The 12,474-nt window shown below is 52.4% G+C and overlaps 1 protein-coding gene across 1 annotated transcript in view; it reads left to right on the top strand.

Moving 5' to 3' along the window:
* Positions 1-12,474, top strand: part of WNT3A (Wnt family member 3A) — a 51,466-nt gene that overhangs the window by 31,060 nt on the left and 7,932 nt on the right. Inside the window, exon 3 of the mRNA XM_070792199.1 lies at positions 11,087-11,541. Coding sequence (XP_070648300.1) covers positions 11,087-11,541 — 455 coding nt within the window. The remainder of the gene's footprint in view (positions 1-11,086; positions 11,542-12,474) is intronic.

Here is a 12,474-nt window from a genome sequence, read left to right as displayed (position 1 = left end):
ATCGGAAAGTGTTTCGGTTCACGGTGGTTGGGGGGCTCCGACCGTCTCTGCGGCCGCCCCTGTATATCATTAACTCTCCCCAGTTGGGGGTGTGTGTAAAGGGGCCAGGAGAGACCCCGGTGATACCCTGCCGGGCCTGGCTCAGAAAACAATATCCCCACGAAGACGACAAGATTAAGCACAAGAGAAAAGTGAAAATGCTGCTGGCGATTCACACGCCCTCAGGAGTGCTGTGTTAAAGCGTGTGAATAGTGAGCTCCCCTCGTGCCCCAGGCCCCTGGGCCGCGCATACCTCCCGGTTGCTATGACTGGCTTGCTATGGCCTAATCGCCGACGAGGGGGAAATTCATATAAAATATCGAGGGCCATTGTGGGCCTAACGCGGCGTGACAGTGGCTCACAAAGCCAGATTCATTAGCCCCAGCAGGTAATCAGGACGCCGGCCGTGCTGGCGGCCGGGCAGTGTCAGGGGCCGCTGCTACAGTGGGGCGCAAGCCGCATTCCGCTCTCAGGTGGCTCCATCCTTTGTGCAGGACGGGCCAACAGGATTACCAAATGCCATTGCCCATTGCGACACCCCCTCCTAGCCACCCCGCCAGCTCTGAGACCAAGGAAGGTGGGCTGTGTGGGAAGGGGGCAGACTGCAGGCTAGGGGCTCTTGCCAGTCTTTCGTCTTTCCTTTCCTCATGTTGGAGCATTGCTAGGGGGAAGAGGTAACAACCTCTGAATGCTCTGAACAGGCTCTTGAGGCCTTGATGGGCCAGGGAGACTGACACGGAGCATTTGCTGGCCTCTCTGCACCTGCACAGGCATTGTAGGACTTGCTTGTCTTTGCGGGGGGTTGGTTATCCCTGGACCTGCCCCTCTGCATCCCTCCCCTCCTACAGCCTCTCACCTGTCAGGTACGCAGAGGCCTGAGTCTGGCCAGGGAGGCCGAGAGGGAGCCATGGCCGCTGCCTCTGAGTGTGTGCTGGGAATGTGGCAGAGTGAGGGCGCTGAGTTCTTTCTATGTCTTGCCAGGGATGCTCGGGAGGCAGGTGGGAGCAGAGAAATGCTCCCACAGAAGCTCCCGTGGAGGCTCAGTGTCCACAGGAGCCATTTGCCCCAAGCTGGCGTCTCTGCAGGCCTCTCCAACTGTGGGCACCAGCACGTGCCACAAAGAACTCCTTGCCTGCAACCCCGGGGAGACCCAAAGAACCCCTAGCTGAGTAAGGGCAAGCATGTGGGATGGGGGAATTTGCCTCACAGAGCTGGTGAGAGAGGAGCTTCCCTGCAGCGTAGGAGAGTGGTGGGGCGAGGGTCCAGGGCTCCCCACCCTGAGCAGGCGATTGTGGTTACAGCCATGGTCCTGGCAGGGGGAGGGGGTCTGTGTGGAGGCAAGGAAGCCTGCCTCCTACCTGCATCTCCTCTGCTGATCCACTCCAGCATCAGACAGGAGGTCTGACCCAGAAGTCAACATTGCCCATGGAAGAAGTAGAGCCCCAGGTCTCAAGGGACCACAGGGGAGGCACACCCAGGTGAGAGAGGGCTGTCTCTCAGGCCAGAACTCAGCCAGGAGGCTTTGACAGGCAGGTCCTACAGCTCTAAACGAGGAGTCACATCCCACCCTGCCCCAGGCTGAGTCCCCACCCAGCTACCAGATGATAGCAGCCAAGCCCCAGGGACCCAGGGCCTCACTTCACACAGAAACCAGGCCAGAGATGCGTAGCCCACTGCAGGAGCCTGGAGTAAGGGGGAGTAGGTGATGCCCTCCGTATTAGCCCTTTCCATGTCCCTCCAAGGGCAGGGAGTGTGTCAGGGACACCCTTGCCGTGGTAAACCCTCTCCCTTCAGAACCCTGTCCTAGGACCTCCTTTCCAGATGCCTCTTGGGTCTGGCCACCTTCCTGAGGAGGGGCTTAGGAATCTGAGACCATAATGGAGCTTGAGTTCAGCACAGGAATGTATCAGAATCACCGAAGGATTCTTCGCAGATATACATGCCCCCTCCCAGAACTGCAGCCCTGGGTCCATTGGTAGGTCTGCGGTGACCACTGCTGGGGCATCTAGTTACCCTCAGAGCTTCTCAAAGGGTCCATTGTGTGGACCCCACAGACAGAATGCCCCAGGAGCTTGATTTCATTGGTCAGTGGTCAAATTTGAACCACAGTCCCCTTCTAGGAACTTCCCTTCCTGAGAGGTTACACTCATTCCTCAAAAAAGGGATCCATGGCCCCTTCAGGCCAATGGGACCATCCCAGGAGCCCTAGGCCATCCCCTCTTTCTCATCCAGGACCAGTCTCCCACAGCCTTCCCCTCCCAGGAGAGGACTGGTGGGTCTCTCCCCATGCCCTGTGGCTGCAAAGTATGGGGCCAGCCTAGCAGGGCAGGTGGGTCCTCCACCTCCTGAAAGCCACAGCTATGGAGACAGCCTGGTGGTCATGGAGCCCATTGCTGGGGGATGCAGGAGCCTCTGCTGGGCTCAGTGCCCATGGCTGGGCAGCCTGGGACCTGGGCTGACTGCCCTGGGGCTCTACACCCCTCTCGGGCTGAGAGGGCCTGCGGGACCCTTTAGGGTGGCTCAGCAGAGACGAGCCACCTCCTTTGGTCTGGACCAGTTATAAAAGGATGTGCAGGCCTAGGGCAGGGAGGCCTCTGGGTGGTGCTTTCCTATCAATCCCTGATAAAAGGGCCTTCTGGGTAATCTCCCAGATGGAAAATCATCTCTGGGACAGAGGTCTTCTTGTCCACTCAGACCACAGTCAACACTTAATAAGTAGTTGCTAACCACTGGGGAAATGTTAAAGACAAGGACCTTGGAATATTTTTTGAACTTTCTTCAGCATATAGGACTTTGGAAATAAATCCTTTTTTGATGTAAAAAAAAAAGGTCCTTTTCTGAAATTATGCTTGTCATTTCTTATGTATCTTATTCTCTCAAAAAAGTGACAAAATTTCACAGTCCTATGTAATTTTTAGTACTTTTTAGTACTAAATTTTAGTACTAAATTTTTAGTACTTTCCAAGCCTATGAAATCCAAATCTGGAAATAGGATTTATTAGAATCCCTCTAGAGTTTAGAACTAGAGTTTTAAAGTTCTGAGACCCAGAGAAGTAAAGTAACCGCCAAAGCCCATCTCACACGTGACACTCGACCCTGGTACCCAAGGCTGCACTGGTCTCGGTGATGGTGCAGCCATGCCAGACAACTCGCGCTGCATGTCCCTCCCCCATCACCCCCGCCAGGACTGCAAGCTCTTACAACATAGTAACCTGCCGCAGATTTTACCTCCGCCCATCCATCCATCCACCATTCATCCATCCATCCATCCATCCATCCATCAACCCATTATTCAGGCATCATCCACTCGCTGTCCACCACCCACTCATCCATTCATCCATTCATTCATCCACCCAGTCTCCACCATCCACCCATTCACTCATCCATCCACCGTCCATTCATTCAGCCACCCCTCCATCCCAAACCTGCCCCAGAGCTTACATTGCCAAGCTTATTGTGTGTCCTTTCCCCCTATTCTCTTCATCATAAACTGTAATCTCCCAGAGGCAGGTGACCCAGCACAGCCCAAAGCAAAGAACCTGACTTGCAATAGCAGGGCCTCCCACTAAAGGAATGCAAAGATTCCTCTGGTTCACCCTTCTCCTCCCCAGTGCACGATTCCCTCCACCTAACAGTAGGTCATTCAGTTTGTGCTTAATTACCACCAGAACAGGTAGCTCCTTCAACTTTCAGAAGTCTAAGTTGTTAGAAATTTCATCAGAGCAGCAATCCACTTTCTCACAGATTTCTTACTTTGGTTCTTGAGAATGGGCACCTTGCATCTTACTTACCTTGTATTTCTAGTTGTGAGCCTAGTGTATGGCTCATTATAGACTCTCGGGTCCTGGGTGGGTGGATGACTGTTTTGATAGATGGATGATGGGTGGTGAATGAATGAATGGATGAGTGATGGATGGATGGATGTATAGATGGTAGAGGGATGGTAGATGAATAGATGGATGGATGGGTTGATTGTAGATGGATGGATTGTGGATAAATGAAAAAAGGGTAGCTCATCGATCCTTTGAATAAACTGAATAAATAATTGCTAATGAAACAATTATTAGCAATTAGGAACAAAAAGCCTCTTGATGAGGTGAAGTAAGAGAGAGAAAAGGCCAGCTTAAAGCTAAATATTAAAAAACTAAGATCATGGCATCCAGCCATATTACTTAACAGCAAATAGAAGGGGAAAAGGTGGAAGTAGTGACATATTTCCTATTCTTGGGCTCTAAAATCTCTGAGGATGGTGACTGCAGCCGTGAAATCAGAAGATGATCACTTCTTGGCAGGAAAGCTGTAACAAACCTAAACAGTGCATTGGAAAGCAGAGACATTACTCTGCTGACAAAGGTCCATATAGTCAGGGCTATGGTCTTTCCAGTGGTCACATACAGTTGTGAGAGCTGGACCATAAAGAAGGCAGAGCACCAAAGAATTGATGCCTTCAAACTGTGGTGCTAGAGAAGACTCCTGAGAGTCCCTTGAACAGCAAGGAGACCAAACCAGTCAATCTTAAGGGAAATCAAGCCTGAATACTCGTTAGGTGCTGAAGCTCCAGTATTTTGGTCATCTGATGCAAATAGCCGACCCATTGGAAAAGTCCCTGATGCTGGGAAAGATTGAGGGCAGAAGGAGAAGAGGGTGTCAGAGAATGAGATGGCTGGAGGCATCACCGATGCAATGGCCATGAACTTGGACAAACTTCAGGAGATGGTGAGGGATGGGGGGCCTGACGTGCTGCAGTACATGGGGTTGCAAAGAGTCAGACACAACTGGGCTACTGAACAAAAATGAAAAAATATCAAGCTTCTGGGAAAGATGGTTTTCTTGATGGAAGTTACTTGTCTTACAAAAAGACTCTTTTAGGAGATTCTCTTTCTTCTTCCTTTTCCCGATCAGAGATTGCAGTGTGGGAATGAGAGTCCTGAGCTGGCACAGAGCAGGCCTGAGGAGCCCTAACAGCTCGCATAGGCACGATTCTAGCAATGCACCCCTCTCTTATAGGCTGTGTCCCTTCCTTCTCTCTTGACCTGCCATAGCCCATTCAAAAGAAAGCATTTTGCTGGTGATGGGGATATTTCCAGTCTCATCTCCAAGAACCAATTTCTCTACCCACAGGCAGAATGGTTCTCTCTCCTTATCTGTGTGTGTCTGCTGTTTGTGGCTAAAATTTTGCTGTAACTGGAGTTGCTGCTGTGCTTTCCCAGCCCATGACCTCAGGAGAGCCCTGTGCCCCTTCCTCTCTAAGCTGAGACTACTCTAGAAGGTCATGAGTTTCTTGGTTCAAACCTTTGTGGAAATTTGATAAAAAAACAATCTATCCAGAAAGACACACGAGTTTTCAGACATGCCCTGGAATTCAGCTCATGATTTGGGGAAGGTTATGTTCTGGACTTTGTTGGTATGTTACTGTTACATATTGACAAGAACTTTAGGTTGAAAGACTTCTGTAAGTCTACAATAAACCTCGTTTTAGGGATAGAGTAAACGAACACGTGGGCTTCCCTGGTGGCTCAGTGGTAAAGAACCTGCCTACCAAAGTAGAAGACTCAGGTTTGATCCCTGGGTTGGGAAGATCCCCTGAAGAAGGAAATGGCAACCCACTCCAGTGTTCTTGCTTGGTGAATCCCATGGACAGAGGAGCCTGGAGGGCTACCGTCCATGGGGTCACAAAGAGTCAGACACGACTGAGCGACTAAAACAACAAATGATGAACACCCTAAAGCTTACCTATGGTTTCCTGGGTTAAAAGCCCCACAGCTGTGGGATGGCACCTGGGCATTCTGGGGGTCTTATACACAGCATCAGAATGTGTTTTAACTTTTCCTTTGGAAATAATTGTGTAGACTTACAGAAACATTGCAGGAATCCAGATCTCCTCCCAGGCCTCCCCATTGCTGACATGACACAAATCCAGCTAGATCCATCAAAACCAAGATCCGTCACTACTAACTAAACTCTAGGCTTTACCCAGATTTCATCCATGTATCCACTAATGTCCCTTATCTGTCCAGGATCCCATCCCAGGTCCATGGGCTCCTCAGCCCAGCCCTTGCCTTTCATGCTCTTGAAACCAGGAGGAATTTGGTTAGGCCTTTGCGGGTGTCTGATGTTTCCTGATAATTAGATCTTTAAAATGCCTCAAAGAGGGTGGAATTTCCTTGGGACACTGTCTTAGGAGGCACATGGCATCCACCCATCTGTTTTCTGTCCCGTTGCTGGTGACGGCAACCCCGATTTCTCTGGCGAGGAGGGACCTGTCATAGTTCCCCAATGCAAAGTTTCAGGTTTTCCCTTTGTGACTGATCAGCTTCTCTGGTAACTGCTTAAAGACCTGTGTCTTCAATTTTAAAAGGATTTTCAGAAAGAACCATCAGAAAGATGGTCAGAAAGAACCATCTTACTTTTTTTTTTTTTTCTGGCTTATGGTCTGTATTAGGCTTCTTTTCCTCATGAGCAATTTGAAGGCCAGCTCCACGGTGTCTTTGGTCCTCAGATCTTTATTTGTGAGGAGCCCCTCTCCTCGTTTGACAGAAAAGGAAACTGAAGTACCCAGAGAAGAGAGAAGTGTGCAGGCTCACACAGACAGAGCAGGGCAGGAATGAGTTTTTCCCTCTAAGTTCAAGGGGGAACACCCCTCCCAATCCCCGCACACGCTTCCCCTCAAGTTGTCTGGAAGCCCTGGACTGTTTGCCTGAGCTTGCTAAGCAGAGATCTCCAAGCCCTGTGCAGGGCAGGGCAAAGCCCCAGGCCCGCTTTCTCTCCCCTTATCTCAGTAGCTGGAGAGGGGAGGTGACAGGGGCCAGTAGAGGGTGCAGAGCAGAGGCAGAGACAGGAGGCAGAATCCTCCTACAGGGGCTCGCCCTGGGCCCTCTGGGGACAGGCTCAGAGGGACCTGGGGGGGCATATTTAGGACTCAGAGACTCTGAGCCTTGAGAAGGGCCACCAGAGAGCACACGGTAGAGGAGGCATCAGGCTGTGTGCAGTGGGTTCCAGGAATGCCCAGGACATACTGGCTCTACCCTGCCCTGGGAAGGGTGGTTAGGAACCCCCAGACCTCCAGCTCACAGCCCCTAACCCAGAGTCATTGCATGGGCAGGAGGGGAGACACCAGACCAGGACCCTGGAGGGGTGAGAATCATGTTAGCCCAGCCTCCAAAGAGTTGGAGGTGAGGGACAACCTGAGTCCTTGAGAAGACAAAATAAGGGTGTGGGCTCTGCTGAGTGGAAGAACAAGAAGGAAGGGGGTCTGTGTCCATGTTGTGTGTGCCTTGAGTCAGCAAGAAGTGGCTCCAGGCTGCCCTGAAACTAATCAGGTTTATTATAAAAGGATAACAGGACAGGGGCTTCGTGTCTTCAGAGGCAGATGTCTGGCTGATGTCTGGGAAAGAGGACAGGGAGGCAAGCTGTCCTGAATTTGTTCCAGGACAAGCTGAGTAGGGAAGGGCAGAGAGGCAGGTCCCCTGGGGTGGGCCTGTCCAGGTGTGCTCAGACCCTCCTGGACTCCTTGCCCCAGCCCAGGGCCTCTGCCCTCTCTTTTGACCAGTCCCTCACTCACCAATAACCATCTGTGGGATGGGCCTGGGGCTACAGATTAGAAACAAAAAGTGAACATGACACAGCCCCCACCTCAGGGAGCTTTCAGGCAGAATGAGTTGTGAGATGGTCCTCCTGAAGCCCTTGGGGAGCCCTAGCGCTCCAGGGCCAGGCGTGGACTGAGCCCAGACTGCATCCTTGGATCCCCAGGGAGCAGGGATGGGGACACAGCAGACTCAGAGCAGCAGAGAAGCAGCTGGAAAGAACCCAAGGGAAGGACGAGGGCTGAGTGTGGCTGGAAGCCAGGGAGTGGTGATCAGGGCTGAGAGGGTACCAGGTGGGGCAGAGTCAGCCTGTGTGTAAGTCAAGCAAGGACACAGTGGCAAGGACTGGAGAAGGGGCTTGGCAGGGCCAGATGGGCTCTGGACAAAGCATTCCTCCTACAGTATGTATAGGGGGATGTGCATACTTGCTGAGTGTGTGCATATATGTGTGTGTCTGTGTGTGCATGCGTATATGGGTATGAGGTGAGTGTCTGTATGTGTGGATGGGGTTGGGGGAAGCTGGAAGCTGGAGGTGCCTGTCCCAACTAGGATCCTCTTCTAGTGCAAGTGGGAGATTCTGAGGTCTGGACTCATGGTTGAGAACAAGGAGAGGCAAGATGGGCCACGGCCATTTCAGGAGGCCAGAGCAGCCTTCAGACTTGGGTAGATCCCAACCAAGCTGTCAGTGGGAGGTTGATGGGGGAGAAATGGGGAGTCCTTCCTGGGTTTGTGACTGGGTGCTTGCCACCTGGGAGTTTCCAGAAACAAGCAGGTGTCCAGGCCTGCTCTGGGGAAAACATGGGGAGTATATAGGTTGGCTGTGGTCTGCAGAGGACCATCCAGAAGTGTTGGCAAATCCATAGAAAGAAGTCACCAAAAGCAGGGTGGAGCCTTGCAGCTATCAAGAGGCTGGTGCCTAGGGCACTTTCTCAGACACATCCCACTCTGTGTGTTCCTAGTGTAGGAGTAAACGTGCTTTTCTCAGGTGTGTGTGGATGTGTACAAAGCTGTGTGGCTGAGTCTGAGTGTGTGCACACTGCTGGCCAGAATCCTATCTTACCACTTCCCTGACTCTGCTGCCTGAGTTTTGGGACACATATCCTTGGCTGCAAACCTGGGAGCAGGTAAGACCATGCAGTTGGAGGAAGTGTGGGATGCAACCCCAAACCTCTGCTTGCTCCCCAGGGTGGAGCTCCCTCTCCATCCCCCTCCCAGGGAAAAAGCCTCCTGAGCGTTGATGTGGAGTGAGGAGGTAGCGGCCCCCTGGGATGACTCTCCTGTAGCCATTTCGAGCCCTTGCATGGCCCAGGCCTGCGGTGGGGCCTCTGCCCAGGAAGAGCTCAGGGAGAAAATGGGGCACATACCCCTTGCCAGACACAGAAGGCCCTGGTTGGTCCTGTTCCTACATCTCTCCAGCTCACTCCTCAGTCCATAGCAATTTTTTTACCTGGGATTTTAAAATTCTTGCTAATCAGCAGGTAAGCTCCATAAGGTTATCTTGCTCCCTGATGTTTCTCCAGCAGGGTTTGGCAAACAGCAGGTGCTCCACACACATGTGGAATGGTGATTTGAGGAGTGAGTGAGTTCTATCAGTTCATACAGGACCCAGGGTACCCGCAGGACCTGGTCCTGTACCTGGAGCAGATCATGGCTTGGTGCCTTGAGGAAATGTTTGCACACACTCAGGAGGCATGATGCGTTGATGCATTCATTCATACTGTCTGGGGAAGCCTGGCTGAGGATCCAGCCTCTGCAAAGTCCAGGCTGTCCCCCACATGCCCTGTATTTCCCTCTGGTCCTGCCAGCCCAGCCCCTCCCCACCTGGGGCCCTGACTTTGTGAGCCCCCATGCAAAATACCCCTGCCTCCTTTTTTTCCTCTGCCGACTTCCTGCCTGTCCTTTGAGACCAGTTCCTCTAGGGTTCTGTCTGCCAGGGTGAGGCGAGGCCTCCCACACCCAGAAACCCCCTGCAGCTGGCCTCTCCAAGGCAGGCCTCTGCTGACTCCCTCACATGCCTGTCTGATCCAGTTCAGTCCCACTGGCTTTTTCTTCCTAAGCTTCAGCCACCCCCCATTGGCCTTCTAAAAACAAATGCCACATCCCCTGACTCAGTTCCTCCATGTGTAGAAGGAGAAGGCAGCATTCAGGGGCCCAGGAGCTCCAATATCAGGTCAGAGGTAGTCTGCCAGTTCCTGAGGGGCATTCAGCTCCAGACCCAAGCACGAGGGGCCAGCATAGGGCAGAGTGCACTTGGAGGCACTGACCTTCAGACAGCTCCAGAAGAGGTGGCCCTTTCGCTGGGCCTCTCAGTACCTGGTGTCTGAAGTGAAGAAGGGAAGGGTGTGCAGGCAGTGAAAGAGGCACAAGTGGGCAGCGTGTGAGCCAGGAGCCGCACCCTGGCAGGGCTGCTGGAAGCTTCCAACAAGGACATCTGGGCACAAGGGCTCCACCATGGGTTAGGAGGACACTAGAAGGAGTATCTGCCTTTTGTCTCCCTTTTAATCAGTCCACATAATTTGAGATTCATCCACTCTGTCTTTCCTGGTATGCTAAGTAGAATTCCACTTCATAAATATGCCACAGGTTTTAATTGAAATAGAATTGACATATAACATTATAATTAGTTTAGGTGTCCAAAATAGTGATGGGCTTCCCTGGTGGCTCAGATGGTAAAGAATCTGCCTGTAATGCAGGAGACCCTGATTCAACCCCTGAGTTGGGAAGATCCCCTGGAGAAGGGAAGGGCTACCCACCCCAGTATTCTTGTCTGGAAAATCCCATAGACAGAGGAGCCTGGCAGGCTACAGTCCACAGGGTTGCAAAGAGTCAGACACGACTGAGTGACTAACACTCCTACTACTACAACATAATGATTCAGTGTTTGTGCACACTGGGACATGATCACCACAAAAAGTTTAATTAACATCCATTACCCCACACAGTTACAAGACTTTTTCTTATGATGAGAACTTTAAGATCTATGTTCTTAACAATTTCCAAATATACAGTATAAATTCTAGTTGCCATCTGTAACCCACGACTTATTTATCTTATGACACTATTTTTCATCCATTCACCTATTGATAGACATTTTAGAACTCAGTTTAGGACTATTACAAATAAAGTTGCAGTGACATTTGCTTCATGGTCTTTACATGAACACAGGTTTTCTCCAAGGTTAATACTTTAGAGGCGAATGACCAGGTCATAGGGTAGGTACATGTTTTCAAGAAGCGGCCAAATCGATTTCCAAGCGGGAAGCACCACTCTCCTTCCCAGCCAGCAGTCTACAGCGTTCTAATTTCTCTACATCCTCAGCAGCACTGGTTATGATCTGACTTTCTGGTTTCAACCGTCCCTGCGGTTCTCCATGACAAGTGATGCCCAGCATCTTGCCTTGGCTCCTTAGCTCTCCGTATACTTTCTTTGGGGAAGCTCTCTCCCCTCCTTGGGTCCTTACTCAGGGACGCGCGCTCCTGTCCCACCGCAGCCCTGCCTCCCCTTCACTGTACCGCGGTACCGCGCTGCGAGTCTAGCACCCGACGCCCATGTGGGTGCCCAGGGCCCAGCCTGGGAAGAGGCAGCCGCGCCCCCCACGGCCAGCCCCACCCAGCCATGCCGGGTCCTGCCAAGCAAGTCATCTCTTTTCGCAGCTACTCGGGAGTCCGCCTTCGTGCACGCCATCGCCTCTGCCGGCGTAGCCTTCGCGGTGACGCGCTCTTGCGCCGAGGGCTCCGCTGCCATCTGCGGCTGCAGCAGCCGCCATCAGGGCTCGCCCGGTGAGGGCTGGAAGTGGGGCGGCTGCAGCGAGGACATCGAGTTCGGCGGGATGGTGTCTCGGGAGTTCGCAGATGCGCGGGAGAACCGCCCAGACGCTCGCTCCGCGATGAACCGCCACAACAATGAGGCTGGGCGCCAGGTACGTTTGTGGCCCCCTTCAGTCCTGGGGGTGAAGCAGAAATCCCTAAGACCACACCCCTGCGGGGCTCTGGGAAACAGAACTTTCTGAGTAGGATGTGAGCCGTGGCCCCCTGAGGGGTGTGGCCCGCTGTAGGCAGGGTGGTGGGCCATGGGAGGGATGTATCTGATGGCCAGGCTGGGGCTCTGCTCACCTCCTGCCCAAGAGTGTCTGAAACACAGGGCTGTCCCGTTGCTCCACGAGGTCTAGGGCATTCTCACAGGATGGCAGGTCTGCCTGTGATGTTGGGGTCACAAGGAAGGAGGGACGGGAGAAAGTCCTGCTCCTGCACGTTCCCGAAGGGAGACAGCCAGACTGCTACACCACAGTGTGGTAAGTTCTCCAATGAAGAAATGCACAGACACACACGCGCGCAAGGTGATCTGGGCATAGTGGAGAGGTCAGACCCAGACTGGAGTCTCAAAAAAGACTTCTAGTGACAGAGGTGGTGAGTGGAGACAAGCAGAATCATTGGCAGACAGGGAAGCCTGGTGTGCTGCAGTCCACGGGGTCGCAAAGAGTCGGACCCGATTGAGCGATTGAGTGACCGAACTGAACTGAAGTGAGATGAGGGGAAGCCAGGAGAGTCTCTGGGTAACCCATCGTGAAAGAATGCACAGGAGTTAGTTCAGGCGGAATATGGAGAACAGGGAAAGAAAGATGTGGGGAATGGAGAGGCTGCCAGAGACCAAGTTGTAAAAGGCTTTGTGAGCCTTTTTGAAAAGCACTTGATTAGAGGGTCAGGGGGGAACTGCTGATAGGAAGTGATGTGTGAGGGGCTGGAAAATGTCCAGTAGAGTTGGCTCTGACCTTGGCCAGTGAAACTGGGGCATTGCAGAGGGCTGAAGAGAGAACATTTTAATTTCCAACAACAGGGAACTTGGTGACTCATGT

This window comes from Bos indicus, chromosome 7, assembly GCF_029378745.1.
Source record: "Bos indicus isolate NIAB-ARS_2022 breed Sahiwal x Tharparkar chromosome 7, NIAB-ARS_B.indTharparkar_mat_pri_1.0, whole genome shotgun sequence".
NCBI classification, from domain to species: domain Eukaryota; kingdom Metazoa; phylum Chordata; class Mammalia; order Artiodactyla; family Bovidae; genus Bos; species Bos indicus.
Note: the sequence above shows the minus strand (reverse complement) of the source record. Positions and strands in the feature narration are given on the sequence as shown.